This window comes from Pseudorasbora parva, chromosome 10, assembly GCF_024679245.1.
Source record: "Pseudorasbora parva isolate DD20220531a chromosome 10, ASM2467924v1, whole genome shotgun sequence".
In the NCBI taxonomy this organism is placed as follows: Eukaryota; Metazoa; Chordata; class Actinopteri; order Cypriniformes; family Gobionidae; genus Pseudorasbora; species Pseudorasbora parva.
In genome coordinates this window covers 30,125,911-30,149,467 of record NC_090181.1, presented here as the reverse complement: position 1 = coordinate 30,149,467, position 23,557 = coordinate 30,125,911, and the positions used below count along the sequence as shown (strand labels likewise).

Here is a 23,557-nt window from a genome sequence, read left to right as displayed (position 1 = left end):
TTTTGTTCTAAAATACAGATAATTATCAACTGAAATAAATTACCCCCTCAATATTGTTTAATTTGCTTTGTTCCAATGTTATTTTCATTTCAAAGTAATCAAATAACACAAAGTTGTTGTAAATGCAGTTATCATTAATTCCAGTGCAAAACTCACTGAGCAACACTGGTGCATCTAATTCTCAATCGCTCCTCAAATGTTTAATCATTGAGTCTGCACCATTCTGAAGATCTTTCCTGCAACACTTAAGATTCCCTCAACAGGTGCAGATGAAGCTGCTATGGCAAGATGGACATGTATATGAATTTATTTGAATTTTTCTTGAATTTAAATTCTGCTTCCTTTAATTCTATATACTGTGTTTGACTTCAGTTCAAGAACTGAATTGGAATTTGGGAGTCATTCTCAATTCAATTCGGAATTGTGCACACGCCTAATTTTAACTTTGTAGGCTGAAGACACAAGTTTGGTTTGAGGACGAAAAACGTACCAAGTACAATGTTCTCTCACCATTCCTGATATCTAACACACTTAACAATGTTCACCACAGTGTTTTTCTCCGGGTGCATTTATATATAAATTACCTTATTTTGTCCATTAGATCGAAATATCGGATTAAATCCCCCCAATCCCCAACCCCCCCAAAAAACATACATTTACCCGCCTATAGACCCTCCCCTCAAAGAATACAGGACAGAAGTGGTTGAAAATGGACAAAAGAGATGGATTAAAACACCAGGTTTAAACGGAGATACGTCTCACTCATCTACTTGTGATCCGATCGACCAGAACGCATCTTAATACCAGATTTAAACCTCAATTAAAGTTTCTTAATGCAGTTAATGTTTAAAATAGCTAAATTCCAGGTTTCATTCCCAGCTATACAATTCAAACACATGAAGTGAGCTTATGGGATATATGTTTATCACCACTGCTATGGCAACTTGTGATACAACAGGAAAAGAATCCTGGCTAGGATCATCCAAAATGGCTTGAGTAAACAAAGAATTATTCTTTAGTGAGTCATGCAGGAATGTTTATTACTGTGAACGAATCTTAAATGGTCAAAGATGGTGTCAGTGGGTTCCTAAGCTAGACTCACTTGGAGAGAAGGATGTTGCAGTTTTGCGCTCGCCGGCCATCAATGACAGATAATTCTCTGACCTTTTTAGAAGTGACAGGGTCATCCTCCGACTCTTTCTGCAGAAAGACAAATGGAGTTAAGGTCTGCATCAATATCACATTAAGCAAAAGACTTGAGAGAGAGCAGGCTAGAGATTTTGGTGCAAATCAGCAATTGATTGTCCTCTAAGTTGGTGTACTCATCATGTATGGGATGATATTTAGCAGGTCAAATGCAGGTTTGGACTCAAGCAAATACACACGAATGTGAAACCGACAAGACACCTGCTGTCTTAAACTGAATTTAAAAAAAATTAAAACAGGACAACAGGCTCATGACACATCCATGACCGAACACACCAGACATCCACAACAGAGGCTGAAAACAGTCATCTCCGCCTCTTTAGTGCCAGCTGGGGAGCAGACAGCAAGAAATTGCGTGTTTAGACGATAGTGCGGCGGGTTTTATTTGGAGGAGGGAGAGAGTGGAAGGGAATCTGTCCAAGAACAGGGGGGATATTTGTTTTTTAGTTGGTGGAAATCTGTCTCCTTCACTGTTGCATAAACTCCAGATGCATGCCTCATAACCAACTGCATGCCTCATAACCAACTTGGCTAATTACGAACAGAGACATCTTGAAATGCTCGCTAATAAACTGAAATAGGTCATTTGGTTCATTGCGTTTTTTAAGCTGTTCCACAAAACTCAGCAATTTGGTGATTATCTGCATAAAGAATGCTGATAAAATTGCACAAGTACTATAGTGGATCAGACAGCACTTTGATATACATTAATGTATTTATTGATTACTATATTTATATATGGTATTTGAGTGAATCCCATCAAAAACTTTTGAGAAACATTTTAGAACAGAACATGAAATGTATTTTAGGACAATATGTTTTGATGACATGTTTACATTTTTACACACACGAGCATTATTTTAATGACAGTTAAGCATGGGAAAACCCATCTAATTTTCTAAATCATATTCTCATTATTTGATATATTATTTTAACTTTAAGGTATAGACCTTAGTCGAGGTGGCCATATTTAAATTTTGACAGGAATGAAACCGATGCTGTGAGAGTTTTGTAAATTGTGTTTAATGGACTGTACTGTTGTTTAACATTTTCAGCTGATGAAATATCTTTCTGAAAATATTTTAAGTAAACAAAAACTCAATTAAACGGTTTTTAAAGTTGTGAGGTGTGAAAATTACTTGATCTAGAACTTTGCCATTACTGAAAACCTGACTAAAATCTATTTATACATCATTGTATTATTTTTGTACTATTGTATGCTCATTTTAAATAAAAAAAAGAATTGTATTTTTTATTGTAATACAGAAATGAATAATGTATAAGAATAGCAAACTGCAAAATGTGCTTAATTACTCAGACAATGTCAAATTGCAACAAAACACTATATATAAACACCAAAAAATAATTACTTTTCTGTTGATTTTGGGGGTGAAATGTAACATTTATTTGTACGAATCAAACATGCATATGGTACTCCAAAGTACTTTAGAGAGCATCATCTACCTATAACATGTCCTTAACAAACACCAAACTAAAAAGTCAGGACCAGAGACCACTTACCTGTCTAAAGTTATTGAACAGAAAGTCCTTTGTGGCAAGCAGGGAGCAGGAAAGTGTTAGTTAGATCAGGAAATATAAGTACAGGTGTAAACAATAGGAAAATAGAAAATACAGGGGGAGGGACAGAAATTAAAGGAGTGGAGTTTTAGTCATTTTAATTTGATAGTGCAGCATCATCCATAGAATGCATTTGGAACAATGTGCACAATATTTACAATACAGGAACAGACAAAATTTTCAACAACAACAAAAAAATCGTATACCTGCTGTCTTTGGTAAGCGGAGAATGTTTTTTCAATATCCTCCAAGTCCAATTGTTTGAAAACTCTGATTTCATCCAGTTCCAGCCACAATGTACCTTCCAGTTTATTCTGTGAGACAGAGATAAATAGCAAGTAAACTATGAATACACCTTAAAGGACCTGTGTTTACCTGTAAAAACATGTGTTTACATTACAACGTAAAAAGAGGAATATTTAAAAAGACTAACAGTTATAGAATTGCAAATGTTTATTAACTAACTTCATTGAGTTTGGTCCAGTTGAAAGACTTGAGTGGGTTGGATGGCTGAGGAATGTTCTTTTTAGTCAGTGTAGAGCCTAGAAGACCTCCGATCGGAGGAGGAGCACCAAAGCCAGGCAGGCCTGGTGGAGGTGGCGGTCCACCAGGAGGAGGGGGAGGGGGTGGTGGTGCTCCACCTGGAGGTGGTGGAGGAGGAGGAATGCCAGCTAGACCTGGTGGTGGAGGTGGGATGCTACCAGGGGCCAATGGGACGAGAGGGGGGCCACCTGGGATATTTGTCCTCTAAAAAACAACACACAATAGAAATATAAAGCAAAAAGTTTGTAATGCTTTGGGTCTATTATAATTATGAACCAAAACATTTTGGTCTGCTAAACCCCAGTGAGCTGTTGACACTGCATTTTAGGCAGAAAGCCCCAGGCTGTTTCAGTTATGCTGGCTTATACACAAACAAACAAGTACCACTGGACTTACTGTTATTATTTTGGACATGACATTATTATAGTTATCTTTAGTCTCCAGTGCCAACGTTTTCCAGAACAGAAAACTATATATATATATATATATATATATATATATATATATATATATATATATATATATATATATATATATATATATATATATATATATATATATATATATATATATATATCCAAGAGAATGTGTTAGTATATGTGTGTGTGTGTGTGTGTGTGTGTGTGTGTGTGTATATATATATATATATATATATATATATATATATACACACACACACACACACATATACACACACATTCTCTTGGATTCACTGAATTTACCTAGAATGCTGTTCCCTTACAAAAATTACTTTAGTTGTAGAATGTTGTTGAATAATTACTACTTCTTTTTTTACGTAAACCATCCTATGGTGGTTTGCTGGTCTTAAGTTTGTTTACGATGGTCTAGCTGGATTATATGGTCTCCTTTGACAACAGATCAGCAGTCTAACTAGCAGCCAAAGAGCAAACCTTTTTTTTTTTTTTGAGGAACTAAAGCTTGTTCCAATTCATTCACATATGAGGTTTCGTTTCAGTGAGTTTGTTGCCTTAAAATGTAGCTGCCAACAGAGAGAGCACTAGGTTTTGGAATAGGTACTTTGTGCTTATGTGTGTATGTAACATACATTACTCATCTCATGTAGCCGGGCAGAAAGGTCAGTCACTTGCTGCTTAACAAGCTTATGCTCACTGCTTTCTTTCTCCAGCTTTTCTTTCATCTTATTGAGTGTTTGCATCATTTCTTCTTTCTCTTGGGCTTTTGCATCACACTCTCTTTCTTTCTTTTCCAGCTTCTGCTGAAGTTCATTATGCTCTACGATTCAAGCCAGAGAAAAAAAAAAAACTGAAATCAAAATGCACAAACGCTTCAGTATTTGACAACATCAGCAATGTCATCGCTGATTCCCATGCTGACGAAGGTACATATAAACACATTCAAGGCATCCTGAGGGTAAACACTCAGATCAATATTCGCCTCATAGAGAGGTCATGTACCTTTTCTCATTTTTTCCGCTTGTTCTTTCCATTGCTTCACCTCGTTCTCGTTGACCAACCTGTAAAATTGAACAAGAGAACAGTTTTGGTCACTTGTGAATGGCTAAAGGGATAGTTTGCACAAATCCTCTCTTTATTTACTTGCCCTCAATCATTATAAAACTGTATGATTTTTTTTTCTACAGCAGAACATAAAAGGAATTGAGAATGTTTTGTTCCACACAAGAAAGAAAGTTAAGAGCTTTGGAATGACGTGAGGGAGAGTGAAAGATCCCAATTTTCATTTTTGGGTGAACTATCATTTTAAATATCACCATGTGACCCTAAACCACAAAACTTGGCATTCATAATTCTTAAAAAAGCAGAAAGATGGCTTCATATTAGTCGGGTAGGACCAGCAGGAAACCAAGGAACCTCGGTGCGAAATGTTAAGCAATCAGAGATGCTCCTGTCAAACTTCAGCTCTGTAACATTTGATCAAACCACCAAATGTTTTCCATATGTATTCTGCATATTTGTCTTTATTTGACTGAAACTGTCCCAGACCGTCTCTCAGCCTTCGACTTGTTTGAACTAGAGTGAAGTTGTGTCTCGCTTCTAATTAATCCCATGCAGAAAGATGACACAAAGAAGTGTTTATTTTAACTTTTGTACCACCAAAAGGAAGCAACTTTTCAGTCTGGTACACATTGTTATAAGATTGTCATGTTCAGTTATATCCTGTAAATCTATATCCCGGCGCTTACCTAAAATGTGATGAGATACAGGTGGATGGGTGGCTTGCTCCAAATTGACTTTGAGACAGGATTATGTATTTGGGATTTCAAAATTTTCCAAATGGCAGGCAGTTTTGGAGGGTATTAAAAGCTTAGGATATTAATAAATGAGAGGAACTGAGGACAACAAGGTAACACTATTTCTTTGGATAAACAAATTCTTGGACAGTCCTTCACTTACATGCGCACCACATTCTTCACGTCGAAGTTCTCAAGGGGAGCCACATCTGGGTCATGACCCTTGTCGTTCTGTAGGACAATCTGCTGGACAATTCGATCGAGAAGGAGCCAGTACTGCACAGTGTTCCCGGTTCTTTTGTCTGTGAGCAAAAAGATGATGTCAACACTTCCAGATAGCACATAGCAAAGTGTTCAGTGGCCAATACAATACAAAATATATACACTACTGTTCAAAACTTTGAGGTCTGCAAGACTTTTTAAGGTTTTGAAAGTACCTCATACTAATCAAGGCTGGATTTATGTGATCAAAAATACAGTGAAAACAGCAATATTGTGAATTATTATTATTATTATAATAAAATAACTGTTTTCTATTTTAATACATTTCAAAATTGTATTAATTCATGTAATGGCAAAGCTAAATTTTCAGCGTTATTACTGTCATTCTAATATGCTGATTTGCTGGTCAATATTATCAATGGTAAAATATGTTGCTTAATATTTTTTGTGGAAACTGTGGTACATTACTGATCTGGTCAAAGAGTTCAAAAGAACAGCATTTATTTAAAATATAAATATTTTGTATAAATGTTTTTACTGTCAATTATGAGCAATTTAATGCATCCTGGCTAAATTAGGTAATGTACATGATGAAATCTAACACTGACTAAAATTCACAAAAAACATACTTTTTCAACTAAAACAAAATTTTTACAATGGTACATGAGCAAAATATTGTTCATGTCCATTAAACATGGTATTATCATAGTGGCATTTCAAAAAATGATATACCATGGTATTCTTTTGTCAGTGACACAGTTTATGATGAGCTAATATTATGATATACTGTTATGGATTTGGAGGGGGGTCAAGGGAAGTGACATCACTCACAAGGCATATGAAGACAGTGCTGTAAGACAGACATAAAGTGCGGGAAGGCGTCTGTGTGGTTTATCCTCTTCCGAATGAGATCAAACACCTGAGTGGCACTTTTAGTGTCTATATGAACCTGAAACGAACAAAGAGACAATCTTGAAATTACTATTGAAACAAGTGTTTATATTCAGAGACAAATTAAGACTGCAAGTGTACATTTTCAAACCGCTTAGCGAGGGCTAATTCATCTTCATTCCGTAGCATCTCAAAGAAGTCCAAATGCCTGAAGAGTAATAAAAGACGACTGCATGTTAAGTTCAACAAAACGTGGCCAAGTACTTGAGGACAGCACTTCTCAAAATACAGCACTTACCGATCTAACGTGGAGTTTTCATGGGACCGTAATTTATCAATCACTGGTTGGATGCCCAGCATTAGAAATTCATACCGCAAATGAATTCGGAATTCCAAACTGGTCTGTAAATGAAACGTTGGAAGTCAGGGAGAAACTCTTGGATGATTTGAATCTAATGAGATGCAGATGTGGAGAAAGTAGCGCTTACCTCCCCTGCTCCTTGACTGAGGACTGCGTTGATGAAGGACATGATTGCCGTCTTGAGGTTCACCTCATCTCTGTAGCGGCCTGTACTCTTGTCCAAGTCATTTAGAAGGGTCTATGTGTAAACCGAGAAGAATGGGAGAAAGAATGAGAACAACAAAGGAAAAAGACCTCTTAATATTTCATTCATTAGTCTCGATGGACTTATTCATGAAACACAAGCAGAACGAATTTCTCTCTGTAAATTGTTGCATTCGATTTAAAAGGATAATTCATGTATAACTGTTTTTTATGAATGATTTGTGTTTGAATAACGAGGCCCAATGTGGCTATAAGAGAAAAGTCTTGAATTTTCCTGCCCACCTGAAATCGTGTCCGTTCACATGCGAACTTCTGATAGTGCAACATGGCTTCCAGGATTTTCTTGTGTCCTCCGGGCACCAAGCAAACAGCACCCATGATCTCCAGAACGGCCACTTTGGTCTTAATGTTCTCAGTGGCCAAGCTCTGAGCGATGATGTTGATGCTTTCTGAATGTGCGAGCACATGGGCACGTCCCTGAGAGTTGTTCATCAGGGCTTTAATGCAGCCTATCAGTGAGGTATGGATCTGAGATTCGGTGGTCTCGTAGTCCATCGTTTTCAGGAAGTTCAAGATGCACGTCAGTCCATCGAGGTCTATGAAGCGCGTCACAAACCTTGAGGAGCATGACAGAGGTCAGGCCAAGTGCATGAAAATACATTTCAACTCATAGGTAGGAGAACACATGGAAAATTTAAAACTTAATGTCCTGAATTTTAAGGGCATTTTCTGTTGTAGCTTAGAGATGGTTGCTGGCTCTGTAAATGGTTTCTGGGGGACAGCAATACAAATTCCTAATCATTTTTGCAGCTGTCTCAATGCACGTGCTGTTTTATAAAACTGGGAATTACCAAAAAACAATACAATTAAATATGCGTAAAAGCAGGCCAAAATTAACATATTTTGCACAAGCTACATTTAAATTTTCAATTTTAGTGTGCATATATTGGGATAACAAATATGTCACCTCTGTTTTTTAAGCATTTTCATACAAACATGCAAATAAAAAGAGTACATGAAAATAGTATACAATACTATAGTATACATGAACATTTCCTGATGTATGCATGAAAGTAGATCTATTAAAAAAAAACGCTGATGATCAGGGATGTTTATGTCCTGTAGATCAAAAGGGGGAGGAAAATCGTGTCAGACTGCAACTTAAACTATGTCTGAAGAAAATCTCTCTTGTTGAATATAGGGCAAGTTAACACAGTAACTCATAAACAGTTAAAATAGCTATGTTGAAGCATATTTGACCCTATGAATCATCCATAGTTCTAATCTAGGGTGCACTGGTCTGCGGTTTTTCCCTACACCAAACATTATTTGTAGCGCCTCCCATCCAATAATTGAAAAGAGCTTTGTGTTTTGTTACTTCTGATAAACAATAAATTGTGTTTTGACGCTCTTAATGTGATGTGACAGATTGCTGTAACATCTCAGTTCAAGCAGCAGAGTGAAGAACAAATCTTTCCTTTATAGCATAAAAACATTCATGAACATCAAAAGGTATGTTCAAAGATAAAGTACTTTCCGAAACAAATCATGTCTTATATAATCGTTCAATATTTCAACCACAGAAAGAAAAAAACACTAGACAGGAGCTTATTAACTGTTAATTATATGTTTGAATAAATTTGTCATGAAGACAAGTGTTTATGATAACTACCTTATGTGCAACTGAGTTGTATACACTCACCTAAAGGATTATTAGGAACACCATACTAATACTGTGTTTGACCCCCTTTCACCTTCAGAACTGCCTTAATTCTACGTGGCATTGATTCAACAAGGTGCTGAAAGCATTCTTTAGAAATGTTGGCCTATATTGATAGGATAGCATCTTGCAGTTGATGGAGATTTGTGGGATGCACATCCAGGGCACGAAGCTCCCGTTCCCCCACATCCTAAAGATGCTCTATTGGGTTGAGATCTGGTGGCTGTGGGGGCCATTCTAGTACAGTGAACTCATTGTCATGTTCAAGAAACCAGTTTGAAATGATTCAAGCTTTGTGACATGGTGCATTATCCTGCTGGAAGTAGCCATTAGAGGATGGTTACATGGTGGTCATAAAGGGAGGGACATGGTCAGAAACAATGCTCAGATAGGCTGCGGCATTTGAACAATGCCCAATTGGCACTAAGGGCCTAAAGTGTGCCAAGAAATCATCCCCCACACCATTACACCACCACCAGCCTGCACAGTGGTAACAAGACATGATGGATCCAATGTTCTCATTCTGTTTACACCAAATTCTAGCTCTACCATCTGAATATCTCAACAGAAATCGAGACACATCAGACCAGGCAACATTTTTCCAGTCTTCAACTGTCCAATTTTGGTAAGCTCATGCAAATTGTAGCCTCATTTTCCTATTTGTAGTGGAGATGAGTGGTCCCTGGTGGGGTCTTCTGCTGTTGTAGCCCATTCGCCTCAAGGTTGTGCATGTTGTGGCTTCACAAATACTTTGCTGCATACCTAACTTGTAATGAGTGGTTATTTCAGTCAAAGTTGCTCTTCTATCAGCTTAAATCAGTCGGCTCATTCTCCTCTGACCTCTAGCATCAACAAGGCATTTTCACCCACAGGACTGCCGCATACTGGATGTTTTTCCCTTTTTACACCATTCTTTGTAAACCCTAGAAATGGTTGTGCGTGAAAATCCCAGTAACTTAAATCACATTTCTTTCCTATTCTGACATTCAGTTTGGAGTTCATGTGTAACTCTCTCTCTCTGTGTGTGTGTGTGCGTGCGTGCGTGCGTGCGTGTGCCCTTTTTTATATTACATTGTGTGGACAAATGTCCCCATAAGGATAGTAAAACCTGAGTTGCCCTTTTATATCTTAAAAGGATTTATAAACATACTAAATTATGTTTTTTTTTTTTTTAAATGTAAAAATGCAGAATATTTCCTGTGGTGGGTAGGTTTAGGGGTAGGGGCAGTGTTGGGGGATAAAATGTCCAGTTTGTACGGTTTAAAAACCATTATGTCTATAGAGAGTCCCCACAAAGATAGTTAACCAGATTGTGTGTGTGTGTGTTAAAGGCAGTACCTCATGGGCTGTGTGCGAAGAGCTGTTTTCAAGCTCTCTATGGTCTTATTCCTCTCCTCCTCATCCTCTTTCTCCAAAGCCAGCAGGGACTTCCTCTGGTGGTGATATTTAACGCAAAGGCAAATAATTAACGGACTGACCAAAGTTTGCCAGGTCAGAGTTTTAATTTTTAAAAAAATGTGTGAAGGAATTTATAGCTTCACCAATTATGATGATTTTGACGAGCATCAGCGCTCTTTGCCCTATGAAATATTCACAGTTGTTTACCACTCTTACATCCCCAACAACTACCTCAAGGGCAGGATATGTGAGTTTAATGACTCCCACTTGACTAAGACTTTTATATCCTCGGGGAAAAGACGGAAATTAGCATGGTCAAGGAAATGTTCAGTATTTGCTGCCTAGCTTGCAAGTCATACTTACAGCAGCCATAGAATTTATCTGATCGATGTAGAATTCAGGCCAACTGGTCGCCCCCTTATTCTCTTCCGTTTCCTATGGAAAAACTAAAGATTAGCCTGCATACTGAAATCATATAAACACACATTTGACAAGACAGACAAACAGACAGAGTAAATAGGGTGAATTTTAAACTACAAACATCTGACACAAAAACATCAACATACTGTCCTCCACACCAACAGAGATCTCTTTGTACTGCCACATTCTCATGAACTTTAACAGCCACAATGTGTGAGAACAGCTTATCTAACCATTGTGATTCCCAGAAAATCGCATCCAACAATCCAAGTGTTTGTGAACGGATATATTGTGAGTGTCCACAGCTGACAAATTGATTGAGATGCTTCTTGTTACCTAAAAACTGACACAGACACTGCACTTTAGCACTACTCCACTCCCAATTTTGAGTTAAATGCTCTGGCGGAGTGCTAAAAAGCTACGATTTAGTCCAAAACATGACTTTTCCCATAGTAACTTATTCTTTAAAAGCTTTTAATACAAAGCCTGGGGTTGGGAAACAATACCACAGTGTTTTGTGCTATGCTCAAGTGTCTATAATATAGCAGCTGCTTGCTCTTTCAGACTGAGATTGACTTATGCTGGCCAGGGTAAGTTTGGAATTGGGAATTGGGGTTGTTTTGGGGGGTTCCGCGCACCACATGAGCCGATAAGCTTCCAGGAATCTTTTTTAACAGGTCCACCCATTGTTTTATAACCACATTCTGCAATTATACAATTTAACTGAACTATTTTGGACCATAGGGGCTTAGAGATTAATAAAAGTATAGCTCGAAACCAAATAGAAGGGTGAGAAAGTTCTCATTATAGTTATTATGAACACAAATACTTCATACCAGACATTCACAAGTTATTTAGCCTCAACATCTTGACAGTAGTTTTAGCACTCATTATATTGCACGGTGTTGGTTCCACATGTTGCTCAGACCCCAAAACTCCACCGGGAGGAGATTTGATCCAGGCCTTGCAGGTGTAGTTGGCTGACACGCTGCATTCAGTGTTTTATTGAGCTGCGTTTACACGGCATACCCATTTTTCTGAGACCGTTAGGGATGAAGCATTTCTGCACAGTTCTGCAAATCTGTATTTCCAAAATAAAATAACAAAATAAAAAATAAAAGTTTTACTGGAAAAATATAAAATATCTATTTATTTGCCATCTGTATTTCTGGGGAACACAAAAGAGCATATTTTTTTGCCATACAATGAAAATCAATGGGGTGGAAAACATTATTTGTGGGATCCCACTGACTTTTACCGTATGGCTAAAAAAAAATTACTGAAAACATATTTCGTGTTTTATAGAGAAAAAAAAGTCAAACAAGTTTGGCGAGTAACTGGGCGAGTAACTGGCAGAATTTTGGGTAAACTTTCCCTTCAAGTTGAGAGCTGACAGACATAAGCTATAAAAATTTCCAACTGAAATTCCATCTCTACCAGTGTATAAGCTTACCGAACTTTGATCCATCATACAGAACAACGACATAAATGTTTGCTTTAATATATGAATGAGAATAAACTTCATTCCTAACATCATAATGATTGACAGTATTCTTTTTTAAGTGTTTTTGGAGGACAATAGGTCAGCAGCTGAAGAGCGGTCCCCTGGTGGGTCGTGACCAGGTAACTGGTCATGAACTCCAGCAGCCGTAGACAATCCCCAGGCCACCGCTGTGTGGTTTGCTCTTTAGTTCCAGTGGTGTAAATGCCTCTTATAAATGAGGGTTTACACAGTGTGTCAGGGCAGCCTGGGTTCTGTTACCTCTCACTCCTCAGACCCAAATCACACATACTGTGAAAATAAACCCTTGCACTCAACACCACTTCTCTGTCCTGAAGCCAAGCCTGTGCTGGAGAAGCACCGTTTACATTACATCCTTTTTTGGATGTACAGTAAGACTGCGATGTGTTCATACATTTAGCTGCTTAGTTTCAAACTCTAACGGTTAAGTCCGTTTGAATTGGTTTTAGGAAACTGCTGTGGATTTTTAAAGCCAAGCAATACCCTTTGACATGCAGGTCTTTCTGAAAATGGAAAAGGTTCCAGTCCCATGCAGTGGCAATGTCTTACCTTCTTCTTGCTACAGTAGATTTGCCATTTCTTCTCAGCAGGAAGGGCAAACATGGCCTCTCTATGTTTCTCTGTGAGATCCAGCTCATCCTGTAGGAGAAGGAGACACGATGAGAGATTTGAAGTGTATACTCCATAATTTCAAGCCCAATAAACAAACTTGTCACATTCTCATACATTTAAAAACTTAAAATGTAGACTTTAGGTCCATTGAATTGAATATAATAAAATATAATACAATTCAATATAATAATAAGGGATAAATTTGAATAAATAAGATTTCCATTGATGTAAGACTTGTCCAAAGATAGGACAATACTTAGCTGAAATACAACAAATTGATAAAGGGTGCAAAATAATCGAAATATTGAGAAAATCGCCTTTAAAGTTGTCCAAATGAAGTCTTTAACAATGCATATTACCACTAATAATAAATGTTTTATATTTTTATGGTAGGAAATGTAAAAAAGTTTCATGGAACATGATCTTTTTTTATCCCAATGATCTGTCATAAAAAAATTATAATTTTGACCCATACATTGTATTGTTGGCTATTGCCACAAATATAGCTGTGACTTACGACTGTTTTTGTGGTCCAGGGTCACATTAATATATAATATAATATAATATAATATAATATAATATAATATAATATAATATAATATAATATAATATAATATAATATAATATAATATAATATAATATAATATAATATAAAAGATGTACATTATATTTATGAAATAAACATCTATGAAACGTAAAAATTTACAATAAATTCACAAACAAACTAAAATGACTGCGCAAAAGAGGAAAAAACATTTTGAGTAAATAATAAATGTCAAATGTACTTGCAGCGACACACTATCAATTTAGCCACGAGGCCTGACAAAACCAACACGACTTAAAGTCTGACATCAGCCTCTGGATATCACTGACCCTGAAGCGGGGGTTAATTTCCCACAATTGTGTGTGAGATAGAGACTTTTTGTTTCCTCACAGCAAAGAAAAGATTTAGTCACGTAAACCATATATTAATGCCTGCACACTCATGTGACCTCTGTGCATTCCCGTGATGCAGCTCTGGACTAAGTTGGTCATATTCAGTCCAGATGTTCAGGCACAACTTAATTAACGTCATGTGAGAGACACATACAACAAGCAGGTCCAGAGACCAATTTAACAGGCTGCATAAGGAAATAATGAGGATTAAAAAAAGAATGAAAAATACAGGAAAATCGTATAATCCAACTCATAAGTACTGATGTATATTTGAGCAGAGATTCCAGAGAGAGAACATCACATCCAGACACCACATCCATTGTAGAGGCAGGCAGGTCAAAATCTGATCTTCTCCAGATCGTTCTCTCATACTTTCTCCCTCTTTATGTCTCAGCGGAAAAATCTGAACCTGATATTTTGTTCACTGAAAGCCATTTAGTTAGAACAAGTGATAATTGGATGCTTTCAAGCAGTGACAGCAGTGTATTTGCGACATACTGTATGTCATCTAAACATTTTCACAACATATATTCTAGTATTGCGTCTGGCTGTGGCAGTGTTAAACTATGAGAGCAGTTGAAAGCAGACAATGTTTAAAGATAAAGTTCAGACAGTATTCCTTCACGAGGTGGACCGCTTTCTCACCTCAAATCGATCGCAGAATCAAAAGCCTGCGAGAAGTATTTTCCTGTTAAATCAACTTCACATGATACTGATTGACATCTCCGTTGTGGCTCTCTGCGAGTGCTCAAAGGCTCAGCAGGGGGACAGGCTGTGTAAAGGATGGAGTCTGGCGCATGCAAGTCATCCATGAGCCCATCTGTGCCAAATGCCTGCTGGTCACGCGCTGGTGGGCATGAGACATACAGACGGTCCTCTACTCAATGGAGTCTGCAGAGCTAATGAGGGGACATGCATTGTCTAACATACTCTTTACTGGACCATTAGTAGGGAATGCTTGGATTCCCCATATTACGGAATCCAAGACAAGCACTGATTCACTCCACAAATGGAGGAATGGTAGAGCAAAGCACTGCTTAAAGAATAAGCTTTTTTTCCTAACTATTCTGATGGGATTTTTTTGAATGAACCCAGTTAGCAGGCACTGTTTGTGATTTTTGGCCATTAGGCGTGCAAGCTTACAAACTTCGCACGTTCTGTATTAGCAAAAAAATGCAAGGGTGAAAATTCATCATGGGATGCAAAGACAAGTTCCTTCCATTTTAAAAAAGTTATCCTAAGTTATCATATATGTATACTGGATAATATTTGACAAAACCAAAGATCAGAGTTAACTTCCAAAGTGGCCTGTGTCCATATGTTTAATAAAACACAAACTAAAAAAAATAAACTACAATGAGTGCTCTATCTATCTAGCCATCCATTCGTCCATTCGTCCATTCGTCCATCCATCCATCCATCCATCCATCCATCCATCCATCCATCCATCCATCCATCCATCCACCATCTACCCATCCAAGCAACCACCCATCCATTCATCAATCCATCCACTCATCTATTTACTCATCCTTCCATCCATCTGAAAATTCATCATGGGATATAGGCAAGTTACTCTCTATTTTAATAAGTTATCCTTTATACTGTATGCCTGCAAATATAATGTTTGACAAACCAAAGATTTGATGATGAAAGTGGCCTGTTTCCAAATATCTGAAGTATCAAGCTCCAATCAAAATATAAATAAAACGTATAACAAATATTTATAAAAAAATTAAACTACAAAAAGTACTCCATCTACCCATACGTCTAGCATATATCCATACATCCACCGATCCATCCATACACCCACCCACCCATCTAATTCACTCATCCACCCACCCATCCATCTGAAAATTCATCAAGGAATATAGACAAGTTCCTCTACGTTTTAACAAGTTATCCTTTACATGCCAGCCAAAATAATGATTGACAAAACCAAAGACTGGATTTGACTTTCAAAGTGGCCTGTTTTCAAAGATCTGAAGTGTCAAGCCCCCCAAAAAGTTGAATAAAATGTATTACAAACTTAAAGAAAATGACACCAAAAATGCTCCATATATCCATCCATGTAGCATATATCCATACATCCATCCATCAACCCATTTACCCATTCATCCATCCATCTAACCCCCTTTAAAAAAAACATCATGGGATATAGACAAGTTCCTCTCCGTTTTAATAAGTTATCCTTTATATGCCTGCTAATATAATGTTTGACAAAACTAAAGACTTTGGCTTTCAGATTTGACTTTCAAAGTGGCCTGTTGCCAAAGATCCTACCGATCCATCCATCCATGCATCCACATCTATCCATCCATGATCCATCCAATTGAAAGTATGGGGAATTAATAAAATAAAACAAAAAAACTAAGAAAGAGGTCATGGTACAGCACATACCACCAGTTCAGTGAACATGGCATCCAGTTCCTCGGTGGGGGGCATGGGCAGGGTGGGCTCCATAGTTTGCAGTGTGAAGTTGCTGTCATGGCGGAGGCGGTAGGTGATCTCAGGCTGGTCCCGCCCCTTTAGACAGCAGCAGAGAAATGACAGGCCCCGCCCTCCTCGCTTACTACGTGGGGCCATCATGGCCAGAGGCCCAGCCAGTCAAATTTGTCTCGCTTCAGCTACGACCCCCTGTCCAAGAGAAAACAAAAAGAGACAATGAGGAGGGATGTTATCAAAGATACAAAAAAAGGATACTGACAATCCATTCTAAGTTGACTGAAAATGTGACTGGATGTGCTGGGTGCTCAATACAAAACAGATCAACATGGCAGAAAATCATACCCTCACCATAGCTATTTGCAGCCATATGTCACATGACATGTGTAATGTATTGAAACTAAAATGTTAATCTATTGAGTTTACACACTTGACTAACAGGTTACATTGGACTCCCCACTGTATAATTTCTGAAGGATCATGAAACGCTGAAAACTGGGGAGATTTGCTGAAAAAATCAGATTTTCCAACACAGGAATAAATAACATTTGAACTGTATATATATTATTTAAATTATAATATTATTTCACAATATTACTTATTGTAGTCTGAGTGTGGTTAACAGACTTAACCCAGACTTCCAAAAGGAAGTTTATGTACTAAAAAAAAGTGAGTAATGGGGTTGACTTTTTATGTCTCCATGCAGTGATACTCATAATATTCAGCATTGTATGATCTTATATCCCATTACAACAATAACATAAGCCTCAAACTCTAGAAACACATAGTTGCATGATTCGGCATGCTCTAAAAGCAATGAGCCATCACATTACACTATTAGGTGCTTTTAAATGTGAACTTTACAGGAAAAAAACAATGACACTATGTTGACACTAAACCTTGTTTAAAATGTGCTTTACAGGTAATATAATTTAGTATTTAAATGGGTCTGTGTCTATCAGTGAAAGGCAAATGCATGGGTAAAACAGAGAAGCCCTTCACAAGGATTAATCAAAAATACTAAAGCAATAAAATGAGTAGTAACTAATATTAGAACCTGATTCAGCTACATTTCGTTTTTTAAAGATGTGGTGACGTAATGTGTGAATATCGACTGAGACGCAAGTTTCAACACCACATAACATTGTGAAAGAAGAATGTTTGAAAAAAATGTACACATCTCCTTTACACGTAGTGAAACAAAATGAATCAAGGGCTGACAAGTTCTAAAAAGCACCGTAAAAATGGGTTATACATTGCAGGTCTTCCGAAGCCATATGATAGCTTTGAGTGAGAAACATACCAAAGTGTAAAATTTGAGCTTCTGCACATCAAGATAAGACTTAGATTTTGGTCAGAGCTGTCGTATGACTTCAGAAAACTTAAGATATAGTGCATAAACCAACTTTATGGTGCTTTTTATATTTATATTTTTGGGGGCTGAATGAACTTTATTCAAAACATATTATTTTTAAACAGATTTGGAGCATCATGAGGGTGAGTAAATTATGACTGAAACTGATTTTTTTGGGATGAACTTTCTTTGAATCCCTATAACACCAGGTTATACTCCAAGGAGACTGCCCTTTGCGTCTTCATGATAAAAGTGTCTGCCAAATGACTACTTACTACTTAACCACAACATCACCTTGTTTGATCTAGATCCCCAGATGTCCCAGATTTCATAAAACAAAAGATTTGTCTGTCTGTGGTCTATATGCCCAGACCTCACACAGTGAAACTAGCCCTCACCTCTCAAAATACTGAACCAAGTTCATCTTCCCATTCTCCATATTAGGAATAACAGAAAAAGTTACAATGCCCAAATTTATCTTCATCCAGTCCTGTTTTAATGAGTACACCAGCCTGAGCTCCAGCACTATGGCCATCATGACCCAGAAATCGTCAAACATAAACTTCACTCTGAATTTATGATCAGCCCCAGAAGCTCAAAGTGACCAGATGTTTCCCTTTAGAAGAGCAGGGACATAAAGGCCTAAATGGCTGTTGGATTAGACTGGAGTTTATAGTATGTGTGTTTGTGTAAAATCTGCTCAGTGTACTTGACCCTGCAGAGCTGGTTTATAGTGCCATCATACCCAAACACAGACTTAACTGGTGATGCTAAACATGATCTGCTACGCAATTTGACTTCTGAATATTTGTCTGCAGCTTATTTGAGAAAAGAAACCAATGAAATTATTCTATCAATACTCAAAGAAAACTTTCACTGTAGTTAGTTGCACTAAAATCATCCTTGTTCACATTACTTTAAAAAAAAAAATCAAGCAACTACATAAACTTAAACTTACTGAGTAGTTTCTACTAAAAATTAGTATTGACAGCTTTACTTAAGTGTTCGTTCGGTCAACTTACATTGCTGAGTGAAACAAACAAACTGGGCAGTGGATCTGTAGTTCCGGCATGCTTTGGCAAGGGACTGCGTTAGGAGAGTAAATTTAGGGATTAATGTGATTATAATATGGTTATCAGTAAAGGGAAAGATGTTGTCAGGTTTATGTTTTGTGTCAATGTTGCCTCTTATTTCTTTTCTCACTGAGCAAAGCATTTCTCTTTTGGGCGGACATTTGGGTCACCTGAGCAAAAAAATTATTTATACCAGACCTGTACAGCATACATAAACACACACAAAAAGGTTTTATCATGCAGTTATAATTTTTAACTTTAAAGTAACTGTGATATATTAAATAAAAAAACAGTTTATTTAGAAGTCAAATCAAGCACATTTTAATTTGACAGAGATTAGTTTTTTTAATATGCTGTTAACTGTACAAATGTTCTTTACCAGGAAAAAAATATTAAAACTATCCCCTAAAACAGTTAAATTCATTATAATATTATAATATGGCATGGATCCCTAAACAATCCCCTTGTGAGAACAATTCTTTATTAGGCTAACAATATAATATAATTATAACAGTCTATAATATGCTATAAAAACTAATTGAAGTATTTAAAGGGATATAGACTATTTTATCGGTTTAAATGTTTCAATTTAAAGAAAGAAAGAAAGAAAGAAAGAAAGAAAGAAAGAAAGAAAGAAGGAAAGAAAGAAAGAAAGAAAGAAAGAAAGAAAGAAAGAAAGAAAGAAAGAAAGAAAGAAAGAAAGAAAGAAAGAAAGAAAGAAAGAAAGAAAAAAGTAAGAAAGTAAGAAAGTAAGTTAAAGGAATTTTAAAAAGACATCTGTAAACGTCTGTTTTGTTACCTGTTCCCGTCATCCATTATTTCCACCATTTAATCAAGCCAAGTTTCTTTAAAACATGATGATGTTTTATTTCACGTCGCCTCTAATATTGAGCTATTTGGACCGCAAACATAACTCGTGACATCATTCTCTCTATGAAACCTGAAAACCGCATTCACCGATTCTAACATTATAGCGATACTAACTCTATAGTGGATGAATTGAGCACTGCAATTATTTCTCAAGTAACATTCACCTATCATTTATTGACCTTAAATATGGCTTATCATTTATAGAAACATATAAAAAGCTATAAATGTCTTTCGAATAAACCAATTTGATTAGAAAACAAATACTCTCTGATTACGTCAGCAGTATCAAAGGTGCATATTCACTATACTGCAGAGATGACAAGTCAACATCGTCAACAGCAGACACTGACACAGAAAACACTAGTTTATTAATAAATAATTCAAATGACTCATTGCTAGTTTTTCCCAGACACATTCATAATCATTACTTTTGTCGGTGCTTAGCACCAAGCTTTATGCATGTGCTTGGGCATGAAACATATATTCCACCCCTATTTAAGTAATTCAATTAATATAAATGTGCGATTAGTCAACTAATGGCTTAAATGACTACTAGTTCGCTAGAAAAACTTTAGTCAGGGGCAGCCCTACACAGAATTGACAAAATGCCCATATCGGTGAGTATTCTTAGTTATGTCTTGTGTGTTTGATTATTGCCTCCACTTATTTGGTTATTAGGCTGCAAACCATTGAATGATTTAAACCATATATACAGTTAAGCAGCATCATACAATTCAAGATGTAGACATATAAAAGGCAGAAGTAAAGCTTCTGTCTGTAAACTCATACTAGGCATATGCAGGACCTAAAAAGTCACATCCAGATGAGAAAGATAAAAAAGGAAGGAAGGAAGGCAAAGAGAAAGCAAAATCACAGAGGAAAGTATTCTGTTTTCTCTGAGCCTTGAAACAAATGATTCACTCTGCCGTGTCAACAACCTGGCTGTTCACACTAACACGGCCTTGAGTAATTTCCAAACCAGGAAGAGTATCTCGATTCTCACACTGTAAACGTTTAGCAGCGATAACCCAGCAGAGCAGACACAGCTGTTCCTCTGAGCCAAGCAGGGAATTTTCTCACCGCTGGGTTTACTTCATGGTGTGAAAATAGCTCCGGCCTGGCTAGCTGGTCAAACAGTCAGTGGACAAAGACCACACACTTTACACCATAAAAATGGATTCCACATCTACTATTAGACTCGTTTTCATAACTTATAGAACGATTTCTACCATGACAGCAGGCGTTTAAGAATTTAGACATTCTCCGCAACATTACAGTTATTCATTTACACTGTAAAAAAAAAAAAAAAAGTCTCCAATTAAAAATTTTCTATTGACTGATGACATCTAAATTTTTCAGTTGGTTGAATTGAAATTCTGTGAATTGATTAGGCATGTGCCGATATTCAGATATTCATGTTGCGATTAATTGCTGAAGCTTTTATCACGGTATACGATATTATCACGATATTGAAATAAGTTGCAAAAAAAGTGTTGTCATAGCATAACAGCTTTAAGAACTATTTTTGTAGTAACAAAAATAACTGAATGTTTAAATACAATAAACCAGAAATATATACAGCTCTGGAAAAAATTAAGAGATCACTTAACATTGAGAAATCAGATCTGTAAAAGTAAAATTTTCAAACAGATTCAAGTGCAAAAGAATTAGGCTATAAAGAACAACAGGTAACACATTACAATAAGGTCTCATTTGTTACAGAAAGTATAATGTTTTTGGTAATGTTAGATAAGAAATACTGATCATTGTTAGTTTTATCTTAGGTCCATTAAAAAAGTTATTTTGATTTTAATGTTATTAAACAGTTACTCAGAAATTAACATTACTTACAATAATGAATTCTTTATAAGTAGGCTATTTTTCATTGTCAGTTTGGTAATAATGAATTAGGATGTTAACTAATGAAGTGTGTTAACGAATGAAGTTTTACTGAACAATAACACATAATAATAATAGTCCAGATTAAAACATTAAAATGTTTAAGTTTGAAAATAAATAGCCTATTAAGTCTTTAAGTATTAAGTATTTGCCGTATACTCCCCCCCCCCCCACACACACACACTCTACAAATTCAATCACTGTACGCACTACTGTTACGAACCTTGCTTTCAACGTGTTTGTTGGAAAGGGGCTAAGCAAAAAGTATACGCAAGACAAAAAGGCATTTTGATGATACCACTGCATTCACGTGTCACCGTTTAGGCAAAAGGTTGAAATCAATCAAAATCAGCTCAAACTGCTGATGACATCAGCGGGGGGCAGGGCACCCACACATCGCTGGGCCGTTCTATCACTACACATCAAAATTTGATTGGCTGATGACCCACGTCAGTCAAAGCTATGGTCCAATGGAAAATAGCAGCTTTAATGGAAGGCTAGCTATTCTTCTAGGGCTGGTCCTCAGAACTGTGATGCGTTTAGATGATAGCATATGGAAATACAGCTCAGCCTCACACAAAAATAACAATATCGTGCATATGCATTATCGTGATATATTGCATTATCGAAAATCGGCACATGTCTAGTATTGGTGTAATTTAATTCACAGAAATTCAATTCGGCCAACTGAAAAAATTCGATGTGATCGGTCACTTGAGCATTTTCAATTGGAGACCTGAATTGTTTTATTTTAACAGTGTAGAATTAGAAGATGGGCAAATCTCACAAAAACATGCCAGAGAACACACACGATAAAGGAAAAACACATTTTGCATAATGATAATGAAGCCTGACATACAAATAAAATCCCATTGAAGCACATTTTCCTCCAAATTCTTAATACTGTAATGCATTTAGTCATTTTAATTTTTTAATTCCTATTGTACTACTGATAATTTATATTTCTCATTACCGGAGTGGGTTGCAGCAAGGGAGAGTAGATGCAGGATCTAGTTGCAGCGGTTACATTTATTTACAAAAGAACCATAATACATACCGCAAGAAAAAAATCAAAGGAACAAGTAAATCACTGACATTTCAATAAGAATGGACAAAGAACTTCTAAAACTGAGGGCTACATATACATAGGATATCTAAGCAGACTATAATAAGCTAAGCTGAGCTTCGCACCGCGCCTTTAAAATTAGAACACGTTCAATGAGTGTACACACACCGGCGGCAGCATTCAGCCCCTGTCCGCGGCCACTCTGGAAGTTGTTTAAAATCCTGCTGCACCACAGAGCGCTTTCGTGCAGCTCATCTGTCAGTCCATTCAAAATTGAGCTCGCGTGTATATAATGTGCGCGTCAGGTGGCGGTGTGAGTGAGATCCTGAGGCGCGCGGGGCTGAGCTTTGCGTACGTCTTCACCCGCTTTAGGCACAATCGGCTTCAGAACGTGCATGTAAACGCACTCAAAGTGTTCTTTTCCTCTTTAGGCAGGTATTTTTTTAGGTTTATTTATCAAAATGTTCTTTTATATATTTGTGTGATGTTCTGTAATTCGATCGCGGCTTTAACATGTTATGAGAAAGCGGTTTATTTATGTTTATCCACCACATTACCTTTTAGGCTATTTAAACCTAAATAAGAAAGCCATTGTCAGTTCGTCTGTCAGTTGGCAGGCAGTTTTGGTCGCTTTATTAAAAGGAAAATAAAAATAGCTTTACCCTTCTGCTGAAAGTGTCGTGCCCCTCCCAACCCATTCACACACACACACAGATGATTCGACTATCAGTCGACCATAGAGAGATTCGACAATTCTGATTCGATTGTCTAAATCCTTAGTCGACGACAGCCCTAATGTTTACAGTGTGCAATATAGGGATGCGCGGTATACCGGTACTGGAAAAATACTGGTATATGTTTTATTTAAAACGGTACGATATCATGATTTGGCACATTTCGGTATATGCTGCTTTTCCGAAGTTCACCACTAGATGGCAGCGCGCTACCCAAACTGACCCGAAACAACCGGCAAATGTGACAACAACATAGATGAACAAAATGGATAAAGC

General features: G+C 37.0%; 1 protein-coding gene across 3 annotated transcripts in view; it reads right to left on the bottom strand.

Moving 5' to 3' along the window:
* Nucleotides 1-23,557, bottom strand: part of daam1a (dishevelled associated activator of morphogenesis 1a) — an 82,891-nt gene that overhangs the window by 16,056 nt on the left and 43,278 nt on the right. For 2 of the 3 annotated variants that reach the window (XM_067455839.1, XM_067455840.1), the window contains exons 2-17: nucleotides 16,241-16,477; nucleotides 12,845-12,934; nucleotides 10,717-10,788; nucleotides 10,294-10,388; nucleotides 7,518-7,851; nucleotides 7,159-7,269; nucleotides 6,969-7,072; nucleotides 6,812-6,878; nucleotides 6,611-6,728; nucleotides 5,721-5,859; nucleotides 4,764-4,822; nucleotides 4,394-4,581; nucleotides 3,250-3,531; nucleotides 2,991-3,098; nucleotides 2,728-2,754; nucleotides 1,103-1,200 (exon numbers count right to left, since the gene is read on the bottom strand). In XM_067455839.1, the coding sequence (XP_067311940.1) occupies nucleotides 1,103-1,200; nucleotides 2,728-2,754; nucleotides 2,991-3,098; nucleotides 3,250-3,531; nucleotides 4,394-4,581; nucleotides 4,764-4,822; nucleotides 5,721-5,859; nucleotides 6,611-6,728; nucleotides 6,812-6,878; nucleotides 6,969-7,072; nucleotides 7,159-7,269; nucleotides 7,518-7,851; nucleotides 10,294-10,388; nucleotides 10,717-10,788; nucleotides 12,845-12,934; nucleotides 16,241-16,429 (2,081 nt within the window). In that variant the 5' untranslated portion in view covers nucleotides 16,430-16,477. The remainder of the gene's footprint in view (nucleotides 1-1,102; nucleotides 1,201-2,727; nucleotides 2,755-2,990; nucleotides 3,099-3,249; nucleotides 3,532-4,393; nucleotides 4,582-4,763; nucleotides 4,823-5,720; nucleotides 5,860-6,610; nucleotides 6,729-6,811; nucleotides 6,879-6,968; nucleotides 7,073-7,158; nucleotides 7,270-7,517; nucleotides 7,852-10,293; nucleotides 10,389-10,716; nucleotides 10,789-12,844; nucleotides 12,935-16,240; nucleotides 16,478-23,557) is intronic. The other variant, XM_067455841.1, reaches the window with a different exon arrangement.